This window comes from Micrasema longulum, unplaced genomic scaffold (assembly GCF_059751315.1).
Source record: "Micrasema longulum isolate JH-2025_06_02 unplaced genomic scaffold, ASM5975131v1 h1tg002990l, whole genome shotgun sequence".
Lineage (NCBI taxonomy): Eukaryota > Metazoa > Arthropoda > Insecta > Trichoptera > Brachycentridae > Micrasema > Micrasema longulum.
The window spans coordinates 1-15,357 of NW_028280101.1; the positions used below are offsets into that span (position 1 = coordinate 1).

The following is a 15,357-nucleotide window of genomic DNA, read 5'->3' on the forward strand; positions in this document are numbered from 1 at the left end:
GGGCGACCATCACGCCCGCGCCCAACGGCATGTTCACCATCCGGAACCCGCTCATGTCCATGGTGCACCACCAGAACATGATGGCGCTCAACGTAAGCCGGGCGCCCTATTTTTTATTATTCATTGGATAACCGACGGCTGTATTTATCTTATATATAAAACAAAACAAATTAGCCAAATTGCAGGTTTTCACAAGTAACATCGCAGTAAGTTGAACAATATCCTCGAACATAAAATGAGCAGTAATCTAATGTAAATCAAGAAGACGAGAATAAACGCTCCAAATTATTTGGAAAGAAAACGCCTCATGTCATTATGAGTATTCGCAAATAATGTATGTTTAATGATTTTGTTAGTACATTAAATTATTAAAAGTTCATATGATCGAAACCAACCAATCAATGACCCCAAAGATTTAGTCGGCGTTCCTTACTTCATTAACATTTAAAGCGAAGGAAACTCCTTGATGATTTTCCCAATGTTTGAGCTTACTGTTTACCCTATTGATGTGCCATATATGTTTTTTTTAAATTATTTTTTATGTTTCTGATCCTATATTTGTGGTGATATACTCGTGTGTCTGTGTCAACTAATTGCTAGTCCCATCTCATCACAGAACTTCTAGTCCCATGGAGTTGGGATGACTTATGTCTTCAATCATGTACAAACTTATGTTTGTAAATAAATAAAAAAAATGTATTAAAAAAGGCGATTATAAACTCCAATAAATCCCAATTAGAGCAAAAAATGCTGGCTTGAACATGATTTTTATATGACTTGACAATTACCTAGACGGTATACTTGACTTTGCAATCGTCTGTATTTATCTACCGATTGATTTCAAAGCCGGCTCCTTCGACGTCTCGATACCTACACCATAAAAAAAATATAAAACCATTTTTTTTTAGGTCAGAATCTAGCCACATTATTTTTTGCCTCTAGCCGCTGGTTTTCAAAACTGACAGTTACGTCGGAATTTAATTTGACTTCAAAATTTACTTATTTCTCTCATATTTTTAATAGGCCTCCTCGGAGCGATTAAAAACGAATGAATGAAAAAATAGCAAAAATATTGAACTTTGATTGTATTGTATGATTCGTCCAGGAGTCCGCGCCGACCAAGCCGCCCGAGCAGGCGGACGCGACGCGCGAGATAACCGGGCGCATGGCCGAGCTGGGCATCAAGGCGGACGGCGCGGCGGGCGCCGGCGCGGGCGGCTACTCGCTGTTCCGCGCGGGCGGCGCGCGCGGCGCGGCCAGCCCGGCGCGCGAGCCGCGCCCGCCGCGCCTCGAGCCCGTGGGCACGCCGCGCCGCCAGGACGAGGAGGCGGCGCCGGCGGGGGCGGCGTACGCGCCCTTCGGCTCGCTGCTCTTCCAGCAGCAGCTGCGGGAGGAACAGGTAACTGGATGGATCGCGCAGTTTGAGACATCCGTGTTTCTTATTTCCTTTAAAGTCTGTATTAGGTGTAAAATTTTCAAATAATTTAACTTTACGCAATATAACTGGAGCTTTAAATCCTTATTTATACAGGATGTTTTTTTTATATTTTTTTTTTTATGAAATTTTGTCTGTTTTCTTTAAACATAATAATAAAACAGAGCAAAAAAAATAAAGCATAATTACATATCAACGGAATACATATTAATAGAAAAATAGTAAACAAAAAAATCCCACAAAGCATGGCCTGTTCGTGGGTAAACAAGTAAATGTTAATGAATTTTTTCTCCTATAGTAAATAATGGACAGTTATAATATTTTTGTATAACATAAGAAAGAAAAAATAAAATATTCTATAGAAGATAATATGGTATTTTTTTATTTTTTTTATAGTAATTAAAAATGGAAAAAAAATATTTAAACCATAAATATAAAAATAATATTTGATTTTATTTATTTTAAATATTTAATTGTTCTTTAAACCCTGTCACGTCCGAAACCACGGTGATCAGTATGGGCAAGAAGCGGGGGCGAACCGTGTATAGAAGCGATTATGCGCAGCTTACCATTATATTTGACTAATTATAATAATGTTTTATTGTAACTTTATTTACAGAAAAACAAATTAATAATTACCATTTATTTTAAATCATTTCCACTGTTTGTATTTTTATCTTGATATAAATGTTAATAAAGCACGCCCAGCGCCTGCGGTGAGCCAAGAAACTGGCCGATTATTCCAGCTTATTGTTTCACACAAATAAGTATACTATACTTTGAATGTATTAACCCCGGTGCGGGTTCTTTCTCCTAGATTAAACTTGCAGATTACACAAATTATTTAAAGAATCTTTATTTTGTTTATTTGTTTAAATTTAATGTTGTGCACACAGTGCTATGTTAATATAAATCTAGACAATATTACGAACAAAAAATAAACCTAACACAGCACCAATTACGTACACAACACAATATATGAAACAACTACCTAACAGTACAACAAGATGTAAGAAAAATTTGTGCTTTGTGTGAATTTACTAGCGATTGTGTTTTTATTGTTGTGAGTATGAAATGTAGTGCGTGGAGTGAGGTGTATGGAGTGATGTGTATAAGATGTGGTGTTTATGTAGTGTGTATTCTGGTAGTACCTAGTTTAGTATTAATTGTTTCTGTTTATTTTCAAAGAGGCTAAATGATACTAATATTACAGTAACTTTAAACTTTGAAGTAGGGCACACATAAGCAAATTCCCTTATGTGCTCCAATAATAACAATAATAATATTAGTAATACTAAACATTAAAATCTATAAGACTCAGCTTCCGTTTGTAGCAGAGAGCTGAGTCGTTAAAGATGTCTAAATCGTACATCTTCTCAATTTTAGAAAAGTTACTAACTGCTCTTCCTAAGAGCGAATTTTGAGCTGCTCTGGTGTTGCATTTGTTGTAGCTCAGTAATACAGTATGTCGAGTGCGACGGATAGGAGTATTAAAGTTTATTAGGAAAAGTTTATTAGTATTAAAGTTTATTAGGAAAAGTTAATTAGTATTAAAGTTTATTTGGAAAACAGTATTTCAAACATTGTTTCTTAAGGGCTATTTTTCTTTGAGACGGTACTTTTGACATAAGACCATAATTACTTTCATGCGTCATATTGCGGGACATATAGCGCTCCACGCGGCCGTTTTTAGCACTATTAATTACTAGAACAATGCGGCAAAATTACACTAGTTTAAATATTTATGAAATTATTAAGGTTTTTAATTAGGCTATGCCCGTGTCAAGCTACAATAAAAATACATAGTCAAATTAATTAGATCAAATTATAATGATATAGAATAAGGAAGGATGAAGGAAGGATGAAAGCCGAGTGAACGCGGTTTAAATGCGATCTCTTAGACGAATGTGTGGGAAATCAATGTATGACAGGGTTACGAATGATGAAATCAGGCGAGAGTGTAAATCTGAGACAAGTATAATTGATAAGATTAAGAAAGGGTCTCTGAGATGGTTTGGTCACGTAGAACGAATGGACGACGAAAGAATGGCAAAACAAGTATATATGGCAAAAATGAACGGCAACGTTAGACGAGGACGACCGAGGAAGACGTGGCATGATCAGATAAACCAAAATCTTAAGTCTGGTCATGTCAAAAGCAGACAGAACCGAAGGGCATGTATGACAAGATGTATGAATGTGGAAGAGGCTAGGAGTGTATGCCAGGATAGACGTGTGTGGCGGTCCATTCTCTCTGCCTACCCCTACGGGGAAATGGCGTGATGGTAGTAGTAGTAGTAGAATAACAATTTAGAATAAAAGGTAAATGTAAGAAATAATCCAATTCCAAAGAATACAATACAAAAATGATAATCAGAAATAATTTTTAAAATATAAATCATACAAATTAAGAATCACACATAATCAAATATACAAAATAGTGGTGTCATTAAAATCAACAAAATAATAGTATAAAATAGTAGTATTAAAAAAAAAAACAAAATTTAAATTTACAGAAAAGGAATATATACATAAAAATACATGATATATAAAAACATAATTTAGATGATAATTAAGATATGTTTTCTAGAAACTCACTCAATAATATAGTGAGAAATATATGAAATAGGAGCAATAAATCATATGCCAAATATACATAAAAATACATGATATATAAAAACATAATTTAGATGATAATTAAGATATGTTTTCTAGAAACTCACTCAATAATATAGTAAGAAATATATGAAATAGGAGCAATAAATCATATGCCAAATATACATAAAAATACATGATATATAAAAACATAATTTAGATGATAATTAAGATATGTTTTCTAGAAACTCACTCAATAATATAGTAAGAAATATATGAAATAGGAGCAATAAATCATATGCCAAATATACATAAAAATACATGATATATAAAAACATAATTTAGATGATAATTAAGATATGTTTTCTAGAAACTCACTCAATAATATAGTAAGAAATATATGAAATAGGAGCAATAAATCATATGCCAAATATACATAAAAATACATGATATATAAAAACATAATTTAGATGATAATTAAGATATGTTTTCTAGAAACTCACTCAATAATATAGTAAGAAATATATGAAATAGGAGCAATAAATCATATGCCAAATATACATAAAAATACATGATATATAAAAACATAATTTAGATGATAATTAAGATATGTTTTCTAGAAACTCACTCAATAATATAGTAAGAAATATATGAAATAGGAGCAATAAATCATATGCCAAATATACATAAAAATACATGATATATAAAAACATAATTTAGATGATAATTAAGATATGTTTTCTAGAAACTCACTCAATAATATAGTAAGAAATATATGAAATAGGAGCAATAAATCATATGCCAAATATACATAAAAATACATGATATATAAAAACATAATTTAGATGATAATTAAGATATGTTTTCTAGAAACTCACTCAATAATATAGTAAGAAATATATGAAATAGGAGCAATAAATCATATGCCAAATAATAGTACGTACTAAATTAAATTATACAAAAATACATAATGAAAAAAACACAAAAATTATCAATATATTTTATTTATTTCGAATACAAACAGATGTACAGGTTAAATGAATATTTAAAAAAAAAAACATATTAAATGTATACATAGTAGGGCCTGCCATCCAATTATATGTATTCACTAAATAATACTGTAATAAAGCGACGACGGCTTGAAGTTTAAACTATATAAATAATAAATACACTATATATTAAAATAAGATAAATATGGACAGAACAAGGAGATAGTGGAAAGGAAAAGAGGGAAATTGATAAGGAGTGGTAAAGGATGATTGAAGGAAAGTGAGAGTGGAAAATTGCATTTGATTTAATGATTAAATGAATTATGAATGAAGAGCATGAATCAAGCCTATTAATTCTCTTCTGTATATTGTATGGAGTGTTAAATATATCGAGACCATTAAATTTTTTGTTAAATGTTTCATATATAAAAGCAAATAAAAGTAAAAGTACGGATGTAAAGCAGATTTGTAAATTTTTGCTAATCTCGAACTTAAAAAAGTTACGAGCGTAAATGTTATTTTTTATCCATCACTGGGTTTGCATTCGCCGAGAATGCATACAATAGAAAATTCTGAAGATGTTATTTGTTAGCGTGTAAAAAGTTTGTTTTTGAATGTTTACATACAACATTTGTTTTCGATGGATCCCAATTTTTCGCAAGGAAAAACTAAAATGCGAGTTTATTTATTCTTTCTAGACGTATCCCGAAGTGAAACAGAATGTCTGGTCGCCTGTCACGGGAAACGAGGATGTCTCCAGAAACCCACTCCAATACTATCCCAAAATGGTTTGTGCATTTATATCATATTTGTTTATTCTTTTACAATTTTTGGATTTCCCTCGCTGTGCCAAAAACATCCACGCATTTCCGTGCTGTAAATGATTAGGTTTTATGTATCGAAAAAATAATATACTCATAGGCAATTGCTTCAATTATTCATTATCATTATCGTTACTCCCTTTCCGCATCTAATGGTGTATAGGACACTGCATCGCTACACCGATCGCAGCGTATCTTGATCATTTTTTTGTTACGTTAAGATAAGATGATCAGACTTACGCTTCGGGTGCCAGCCACGGACTATGAAATATTCCAGTAGAAAAACGCCTTTTCAAATAAATATTTCATGTCAACCACGCGAGCTAATGCGCCGACCGCTACACCACAAGCTGACACAATTACTTGTTGAAGCCAAGTGATAATATTTTTAATCTTATCGCTAAAATTTATTAGCTAACGCTTGCAGTACGAGCAGAAGGATCGCACCTAATAAAGCTTGGAGAGCTACTTGGCAACTTGGTGAATTTGTCTCCCTCGCTCCCGAATATGCTTATAGTATCGAGAGTGAGATGTAAAGAGCGTGTGAGACAGTTGTACATTCAGTACGTCGTGACATGCGACACATAGGTAACCTTTCAAATGTATTAGTTAGTAATTTTCTGTGCTCAATAAGTAGTTATTATTTAATAAAAAGAGGATGAATACCTTAAATCTTAGCCCAGTACTTGTTATATTTATAGAGACATTAAAGTAATTGAATCGCCGGGAAGAGTTGAGGATAATTCAAATAAATGTTTGTCTTTCAGGACTCTCAGAATATGCAGCACAACGCCGTCGAGATCAGCATCGTACCGTCGGATCAGAAGCCGATCGCGGTCGCGTCGGCGCCGAACCAGCAGTACCGCGCGCCCGCCAAGCCCGCCTGGCACGTGGGCTACCCCTACGGCCCCGACTACCACTACAACGCCCTCTACAGCCAGTTCGGCCAGCCGGTCGCGAGCCACTCGTCCTCGTCCAGCGGGCTCATGAGCGGCGCCAACTCGGTCTACGACTCGGTGTCCAACTCGAGCTCGGACTCGCCGGCGGACGCGGAGCCGGGCGCGCGCGGCTCGCCGCCCGAGGGCGGGCGCATCGACGGCCGCAGCTACGCGGACTTCTCGCCGTACGCGCTGCAGCGGGCCGGCGGCTGCGGCCGGCCGGGGCCGCCGCCCGCGGCCTGCGGCGGCTTCGGCTACGCGGCGCCGCAGCACGCCTACGGCGGCCTGGACTTCCAGGGCGGCGCGGCGCCGGACGCGCCCGAGTGCCGGCTGGGCGGGCCCGCCTACGGCGCCGACAGCCGGGGCGTGGGCGTCATCGGCAGCCACCGCATGCAGAACGGATCTTCGCAGAAAAGCGATGACTATTACGGAGGTGGGTATGGATATTTCGAATTTTTTACTATTTCCGTCGTCGTGCCGACGCTCGCGCCCGGCGGTGCGTAGGGCACTACGTCGTGACGCTGAATGCGGCGTTCGGGTGACGGTCCAGGGACAGTGAAATATTGCCACTTTTCAGAAACGCCTGGACATCATTATATCGAGCCATAATCGGCAGAACAACGTAGCGATAAATAGTGAATTGTGGAGGAGAAGGTTGTTTTTACTTAACAGTCTAAAAATCTACTTAAATTGACAAAAGGTATAAAACATGGCATAATCTTGGCAAGTGTGACATCGCGAGTCAGGAGAGACAACACCGCCCGCTTCTTGAATGCCTGCCCTTGCTGTAGGAACACATCGACAGTACCGTTTAGTGAGATTTTGTTCACTGTTTTGAGGGTCCTCGGCAGAGGGGAAAAGATATTTCTGTAATAGTTAAAATAATAATTGTATTTTATTTTTTAAATCAACAGTTGTACATACATATTTATAGTTAATTAATTATTATCAATCACCCCGCGTCTAGGCGGGTGAGGAATACAGTTCTGTGTGTGGAAAAAATCCAGAACCTTGAATTAGTGTTTTCCACTGGACGGCTGCTCTCGGGTGAAAATCCTGAATAAAGAAATCGACCGGAGATAAGACCGCCTCGTTGCGCAGTGGTTGACGCGTTCGCCTACCTTTCTCGTGGTCCGATTCCAAGGAAGTTCGACATAAAATATTGGTTCAAAATGTGGTGTTACGCCGCAATATTCCATTGTTCCTGTACTGGCATTGAAGTGTTAGACCTATATTTATTTGATTTATGAATGCAGTGCCCTATGCACCACTGGATGTGGAAAGGGGAATAAATCTCTTAACATCCTTACTGCGAAAATTGAGCGGATAATTATCGATGTTGCTGATTGTGCGTGTGTATTGTTTCAAGGGGACAGTAGGAGTATCTTCGCCCCCGACCAGACCATCACCAATCTGAACGAGCTGGAGTCCGCCGAGCGGGACATTGAGTCCTTCAAGCGCTTCGACTTCTACTTCCAGCCGCCCAAGCACAAGCCCAAGATCACCCTGGACCTCAGCACGATGGCCAAGTCCCGGGACAAGTAGCGGGAGAGTCGGGCGGGCGAGAGAGCGGGGCGAGTGAGAGAGTGGGTGAGAGAGAGATTGAATGTGAGAGAGATTGAATGTGAGAATGCGCGTGTGAGTGATTGAGAGAGAGAATGAAGGGATTGAAAGGTGAGTAGATCATACGAAAGAAGAGTGTCAGAGAGAGCGAAAAAGTGTGTGAAAGAGTACGGATTGGTAAGAGAAAAAAAGAAGCGACGCAGTTAACGCTACACTCCACTCCACTCTATCTTATATTGGTGTAAAATAAGGAAAATTGTGGCTACGGATTTGTCATGAGCTATCCTATTGGTAATTTGTAAGGAGAGACGTTGAGTCATATCTCAAGGTCTAGATAGAAGAAATCTAAGATAAAAACCTGACTAATAATGTCGCGAAGTACTCGAATTGTGGTGTAAAAACAAAAATACAATATGAATACTGAATGGGTTAGTTAAAAAGACATTTGGTCGTTTCTGCACTCCGTCCGAGGGTCGGGAACGCGAGGATCGACGGCCCGAAATGGGGGTCGCCGAGGCACGGCGATGTTCCCCGTACAGATATGCCCGTAACTCGCGAAGGCTGCGGGGAATATTTTTTATACTGGCCGTGTTGCCTCCCAAACTACCCGTTTCAGTATAACGCAGTCGCGGAGAAGCGCCCGGTATATATATTTATACATTGTTATGTAAAATGTGTTCATTTTTTGCTAAAGAATAGTCTTTTGTATCTTTTTTGCAAGTATACATATGCGTGTACGTACGAGATTGTAATGTCCAATCCGCTGCAATGATAAATAATTGCGTAGGACTAATAAACATACGAGTCGCGTACGAGACCTTAACGTTTAAATCTCCCGCTTTGATAAATAATGGCGGACGAATCGCCTACAACATTAAAAGCCGACAGACAGACTAATCTCAATGTTGAAATCTCCCATTACGATAAAAGATGGCTGTCTGTTCTAATACATACGAGTCACGCATGACATTATAATGTTGAAATCTACTATGGTAAATAATCGCGGATGATTCGCATCCATACGAATCACGCACGAGATTGTATAATTGAAATCTCCCACTGTGATAAATAATCGCGTACGAAATTGTATCATTAAAATCTACTTTTATAAATATTCACCGACGATTTATATCATTCGAATTGGATGTGAGATTGTAATGTCAAATTCTCCTCTATGACTAATAAACGCTTGTGAAATTGTAACATCAAAATCTCCTACCATGAAAAATAAGTATTAATGATTTGTATACATTCAAATTGCATGAGGTTGTATTGTTAAATTTTCCTCCACGACCAATAATCGCTTGTGAAATTGTAACATTAAAATCTCCTACCATGAAAAATAAGTATCAATGATTTGTATACATTCAAATTGCTTGAGGTTGTATTGTTAAATTGTCCTCCACGACTAATAATCACTTGTGAAATTGTAACATCAAAATCTCCTACCATGAAAAATAAGTATTAATGATTTGTATACATTCAAATTGCATGAGGTTGTATTGTTAAATTTTCCTCCACGACCAATAATCGCTTGTGAAATTGTAACATTAAAATCTCCTACCATGATAAATAAGTATCAATGATTTGTATACATTCAAATTGCTTGAGGTTGTATTGTTAAATTGTCCTCCACGACTAATAATCACTTGTGAAATTGTAACATCAAAATCTCCTACCATGAAAAATAAGTATTAATGATTTGTATACATTCAAATTGCATGAGGTATTGTAAAATTTTCCTCCACGACTAATAATCGCTTGTGAAATTGTAACATTAAAATCTCCTACCATGATAAATAAGTATCAATGATTTGTATACATTCAAATTGCATGAGGTTGTATTGTTAAATTTTCCTCCACGACTAATAATCGCTTGTGAAATTGTAACATCAAAATCTCCTACTATGATAATTGCATATAAGATTGTGATCATAGAGTTAAAATAGTCCAGAAACCGCATACGCGCATCACACTGAATCCGACTAAACTACTCACAAATGAGTAGTTTCACGTTTTGGCCATTCGGAACTCTGTAGACGCCGCCAGTACGCAACTGCGGATTTAAATTCAACTACGCCGTATTGTGTCGTTTGCAAGTGTCAAAATACTGCTGGGATTAAAAGGGAATACGGTAGGATCACATTTCGTGTGTAAGAAGCGAATTCACAAGTAATTTTATTTAAGAATTCGATTATTTTACCGTCTGTCGGATAGTCAAATAAAATAAGGAGGACATTTTGTTAGTATTGCCGGGGTAGTCGAATTTTTTACCCGGCTTTCTACGGGGTGTTCATTAAACCCTGTCACATCCGAAACCACGATTATCAGTATGAGCAAGACGACATATTGGCACATTAAAATAATTTTTTAGAACGAATAAAATTTAAAAAAATAAAATATCAAAAAAAGCAAATGGTTGCTTACTTCTGCAGGGCAGAAACGAGGAGGGGGAAGGGGGGAGACTGACATTTTTTTTTTTTTAATATTTTTTTTTTTAAAAGATTTTTTTGTCCTAAATATTTTTTTAAATATGCTAATATGTCTTCTTGGCCACACTGATCATTTTGGTTTCGGATGTGGCAGGGTTTAAAGAACATCCTGTATAAATAAGCCTTAGTGTAATATTAAGCGATATTAATTCAACAATATTTTGAGTTTGTCCAATTATTTGTAGACAAGGACTGGATTCAACTCCCTGGGGAGCTGTTAACATTAACATATTACAACAGAGACGAAGAACATTTAAGATAATGTACTATAGAAGTCTAGGCATCTACAGGGCTTATGACCTGTCAATGGCTGGTTTAAGTGGCCACTTTACACACAAATAAAAATTTCAGGCGTTGCCTAGTATGCAGGTGAAATTATTCAATTAGATGAATCTCACCCGCATAAATAAAGGTTTCAGCTCTTTAACTTCACAAACATCAACAGATGAAAGAATTGAAGGAATATAGATGTTCAAATATGGGCAGAATGGTGAATGTTACACGGTGTGTAAAGTGGCCACTTAAACCAGCCATTGACAGGTCATAAGCCCTGTAGATGGCTAGACTTCTGTATTACATTATCTTAAAGATTCTTCATCTCTGTTGTTATATGTTAAAGTATTAATTCACTTACATTTTTTTATAACCCAGTCAGTAAAATATAACACAAAACTATTTTATATTTGTGTATATTGTTCACGGTCTGGCAACTCCACGCACGCACGCCTTCTGGTATATTATAATTCTATGATTGTAATATTACAATCTTCCTACCACTAAAATGAGGTTGCAACACTATTCTATCATAACGGGAGATTAAAATTTTTATCCTAAAAAATAATTCAAGCCGATTCTTACACATACGAATCGCGTGCGAGATCTTCAAGTTGAAATCTAAAAAGTATGATAACTTTTGAATAATCGCAAATGACCCAGAGTCGTCTGCATTTCCTAAGAAGGTGCCTGTCATCGCCATAAATAAACGTTATTCGCGTAAATGATGAATTTACTGGTCTTAAAACTTATTGCGCTACACACTGTAGTTTGAACGATTCTGCTCATGTTTGAGCGCCTGTATTTCTCAATTTTTCGCCGCTCCAGAGAGTAGATGGAAGTTTATTTTTATTTTGAAAATTTACAATTTGGATTTGTTCAAATGAGCTCATTCGCAGACCGAAGGAAAAATCCCTCTACCACAACCTTATTCATAATCTCTCGGCCATTTATGACTGATTATTTTATGTATCGTGAGAATGTCAATATTTACCTTTTTTTATTTATTTTTAACTAATTGTGAAAATTGAGCAAATTTGGACGTTCAAACATGTCCAGAATGAAGAATGTCATCCAGCGATCGCTTAAACCCGCTGGCGAAGCATCGCAAGCCCCATTGAACAACGCCCAGTCTTCCAAATCCCTAACTTCTCGATTTTACAATCAACCCTGGTGATGGACGCTGTAAAGCGATCCGAAACTAAGTAAAATTGTGCAAACGACGCAATACCCCAAAAAACTCACCATTCTGTCCATGTCTGGGCATCCATATTTCGGCGTGTGGACGCAATGAAAACATTGCCGATGGAACTAATAAAAAATTAAAACATTTTTAAGAAGGTAATTTGGAAGTCTAGACGATTGTAGGGCTTATGGCCCGTCGTTGATTCTCCGTTGACTTTTGTGATGTAAAAGAAAACCTGTGTTCACGCGGCTGAGATTCTCCCCGCTCGAAATTTTGACAATTGAAAAGTATTCTCGGGAGTTGCTTACGCACTAGTAGTCGAAGAATCTCGCCCGCGTCAATAAAGATTTCAGCTCTCATGTCACCGATTGATATACAATGAGGAAGTTCGGTGCTACTTATTTTTCTGACACCCGGCAAAAATGAACGCATTTAATCGTATCTTTGCCACGTCGCGGGTTTGTGTGACTGCAATTTGCGTAGCCGGCCACAGATTTCCAAGGTAGCCCCGTCTGCAATTAATTTGTTTTTATAATTGTACTGGGTCAACTTTTAAATGTCAGAAACACATCACGGGCGGTGTAATTTCGAAGATTCTGCGGGGATTTTCAAAATTACAAAACTTAAAAAATTCCATGATAATACGATATGTAAAAATTGAAACGGGCATATTGACATTTTAAAACAAGCTTAACTTAAATATTTATATTAATACAAAGTTTCCTTGTGTACTAAAAATAATTGCTGTTTTATGTTTGTGGATTTCTATACAAGCCAAGATAAGTATATCAATTAGGGTATACTGAGTGTATTTGTTTAGAGGAATATTTTAATTATATTGGAGAAAACCTCAGAGTAATAATGCGTAACCTAGAGAGGAGCCCAAACGTAGGAAAGCCATTCTATGACTATTGGGTATTAAGTTAGCTACAGTTCGCAGCAAAACAATGGGCCGTACTCGGGTCGAGAATTACCAAATGGATATTAATTTGCATTGTAATTAATTTTAATAAATGTGTACCTGTGTATTAATTGCGAGGTTATTCCAATTTATTTTTCTATAATTCGCCTATATTTATTTTATAAAACTAAAAACACATGTTTGTGTTTTTTTTTTTATTTGTTTATTCATTTTATTCACAATAAATTTATGTTATATTTATTGATACATAAATCCCAACTCCATTAAACCAAAGTCCTGTGTTGAGTTTGTTTGTTTGTCCGTCACATCTCCGAAATGGCGAGTCGTAGCGGCCTAAAATTTGGACATGTCATTTTAGATGCGATTTCAAGGTTAACGTTGCTATTTTCGAGTAAAATTTTAATCGACCTCTACTCGATAAAGACTCAAACTTTATATGGATGCCTAGTGCGGCCAAGACATATTGCCCGTAATCAACTGTCATTATCAACAGTAAACATACTTTAATTCACAAATTTATCCCCTTCATTGAGAAAAAATAGTATCTAAAGTAAATATGTTGATGTAAGGAAAGTTTTTAAGCAACATAATACACGCGTGGGGACAATAAATGCCAAAAATCAACGCAAATCATGGTAAAATATTGGGAATCAATTCCCTGTGAAAACTGACTCCTTTAACAGCTTTGACGCTCCTACTGCTGCAACCAAACATACTGCAATTCACTATAGTCGATGTTTATTTATTATATCGTAAATATCCAAGTTATTTACAAACAAAGCCAAGCACAGCGACAAAAGCATCCGATCAAACCGTTATGTTTATGTTGTCAAATAAAACAAAATGGCCACCAATCGGTTGCATTCTATGAACATATTTATTTATTTGACACTTTATATACATACACAATAAATATACATAAAAGGGCGGGCATATTGCCTTAAGGCAATTTCTTCCTACCTACCCAAACCGTTCAGTTTGAGAAAATTATAAATACCTAGAACATAGTGTTAGGGCTTCTCTCTAGGTACGCAATATTACTTTGAGGGGAAAGCCTTCCATAATTTAAAAATATTACGAAGGGTTGATATTAAAATTGTAGAAAAAACACCAATGTAGAGTTTCAACAATATTTTTCAAAATAAACCCATATAAATGAAATCAATATTTACATTTAAAAAATTTTTTTTTAGTAAAAATAAATATTTTCGTTCTTATGATTTACGCAAATATTTAGTTTTGAGGGCCATTTTCAACGAGTTGTAAATAACCCACTATTAGAAAATGGGAATCAAGTTGGGGTAGAGTGGGATTCGAACCATGGATCTTTGATCCGTGAGTCCTAGACACTAGCCGCGGGACCACAACCCGATTCATAATTATTAAATTCATTTTAAAGTCATACCCTTAATAATATTTTTAAGTAATGGAAGGTTTTCCCCAATATAATTAAAATATTCCTCTAAAATATACTCAGTATACCCTAATTGAATTTTAATAACTCTACTTATCTCGGCTTGTATAGAAATCCACAAACATAAAACAGCAATTATTTTTAGTACACAAGGAAACTTTGTAAATATTTAAGTTAGCTTGTTTGAAAATGTCTTAACAAGACGAAACGCGTCACAATATGGCCGTTGTATATTTTATAAAAAATAAAATAGAATCATAATCCAATAAACTTGTTTTATTTTGGATTCATTGCCAAATTTAATATGGAATTCTACCAATTATCTGCTTACACGATAAATATATCAAAACCACCAAACTTCCTCATATGCGCTGTAAGGAAGCTTTTCTTATAATATGACTGAATAGAAGATGCGTTCAATTTGTACTGGCTGTTGATGCAAATTACTGTATAAAATTATGTTTATTTATGGTTTCATCGACGCCTTTTTTTTTCTATTCCAAATGATTTTATCGGACGAGCGTGGAGCAGTCGTGGGAAGGCGCGTCCGTCCCTTCGCACGACTCGCATACACCTAGGTTAAGTACGCCCTTGATCGACACGAGGTGGCCGATAGACGCGCAGAAGGAACCGCACTGAATTATATAATTTGTAACTGTTATAACGTACTGTTATGCACGTGCAAACATCGTAGGCGAGTATTCCATTCAATAAATGATGTCTAATGAA

General features: G+C 36.4%; 1 protein-coding gene across 1 annotated transcript; it reads left to right on the plus strand.

The window, feature by feature from the left end:
* The first annotated feature begins 7 nt into the window (after nucleotides 1-7).
* On the plus strand, nucleotides 8-15,357 carry LOC148271254 (uncharacterized). Its single transcript, XM_088241611.1, has 5 exons — nucleotides 8-92; nucleotides 1,106-1,399; nucleotides 5,718-5,807; nucleotides 6,608-7,211; nucleotides 8,148-15,357. Exons 1-5 carry the CDS (start codon nucleotides 30-32, stop codon nucleotides 8,321-8,323), a joined length of 1,227 nt encoding a protein of 408 aa, XP_088097737.1. The 5' UTR covers nucleotides 8-29; the 3' UTR covers nucleotides 8,324-15,357.

Coding starts and splice junctions, on each gene's coding strand:
- LOC148271254 (XM_088241611.1), top strand. CDS start 30: ATGTTCACCATCCGGAACCCGCTCATGTCCATGGTGCACCACCAGAAC. Junction 5,808..6,607: donor TCCAATACTATCCCAAAATG/GTTTGTGCATTT, acceptor TTTGTCTTTCAG/GACTCTCAGAATATGCAGCA. Junction 7,212..8,147: donor AAGCGATGACTATTACGGAG/GTGGGTATGGAT, acceptor TATTGTTTCAAG/GGGACAGTAGGAGTATCTTC.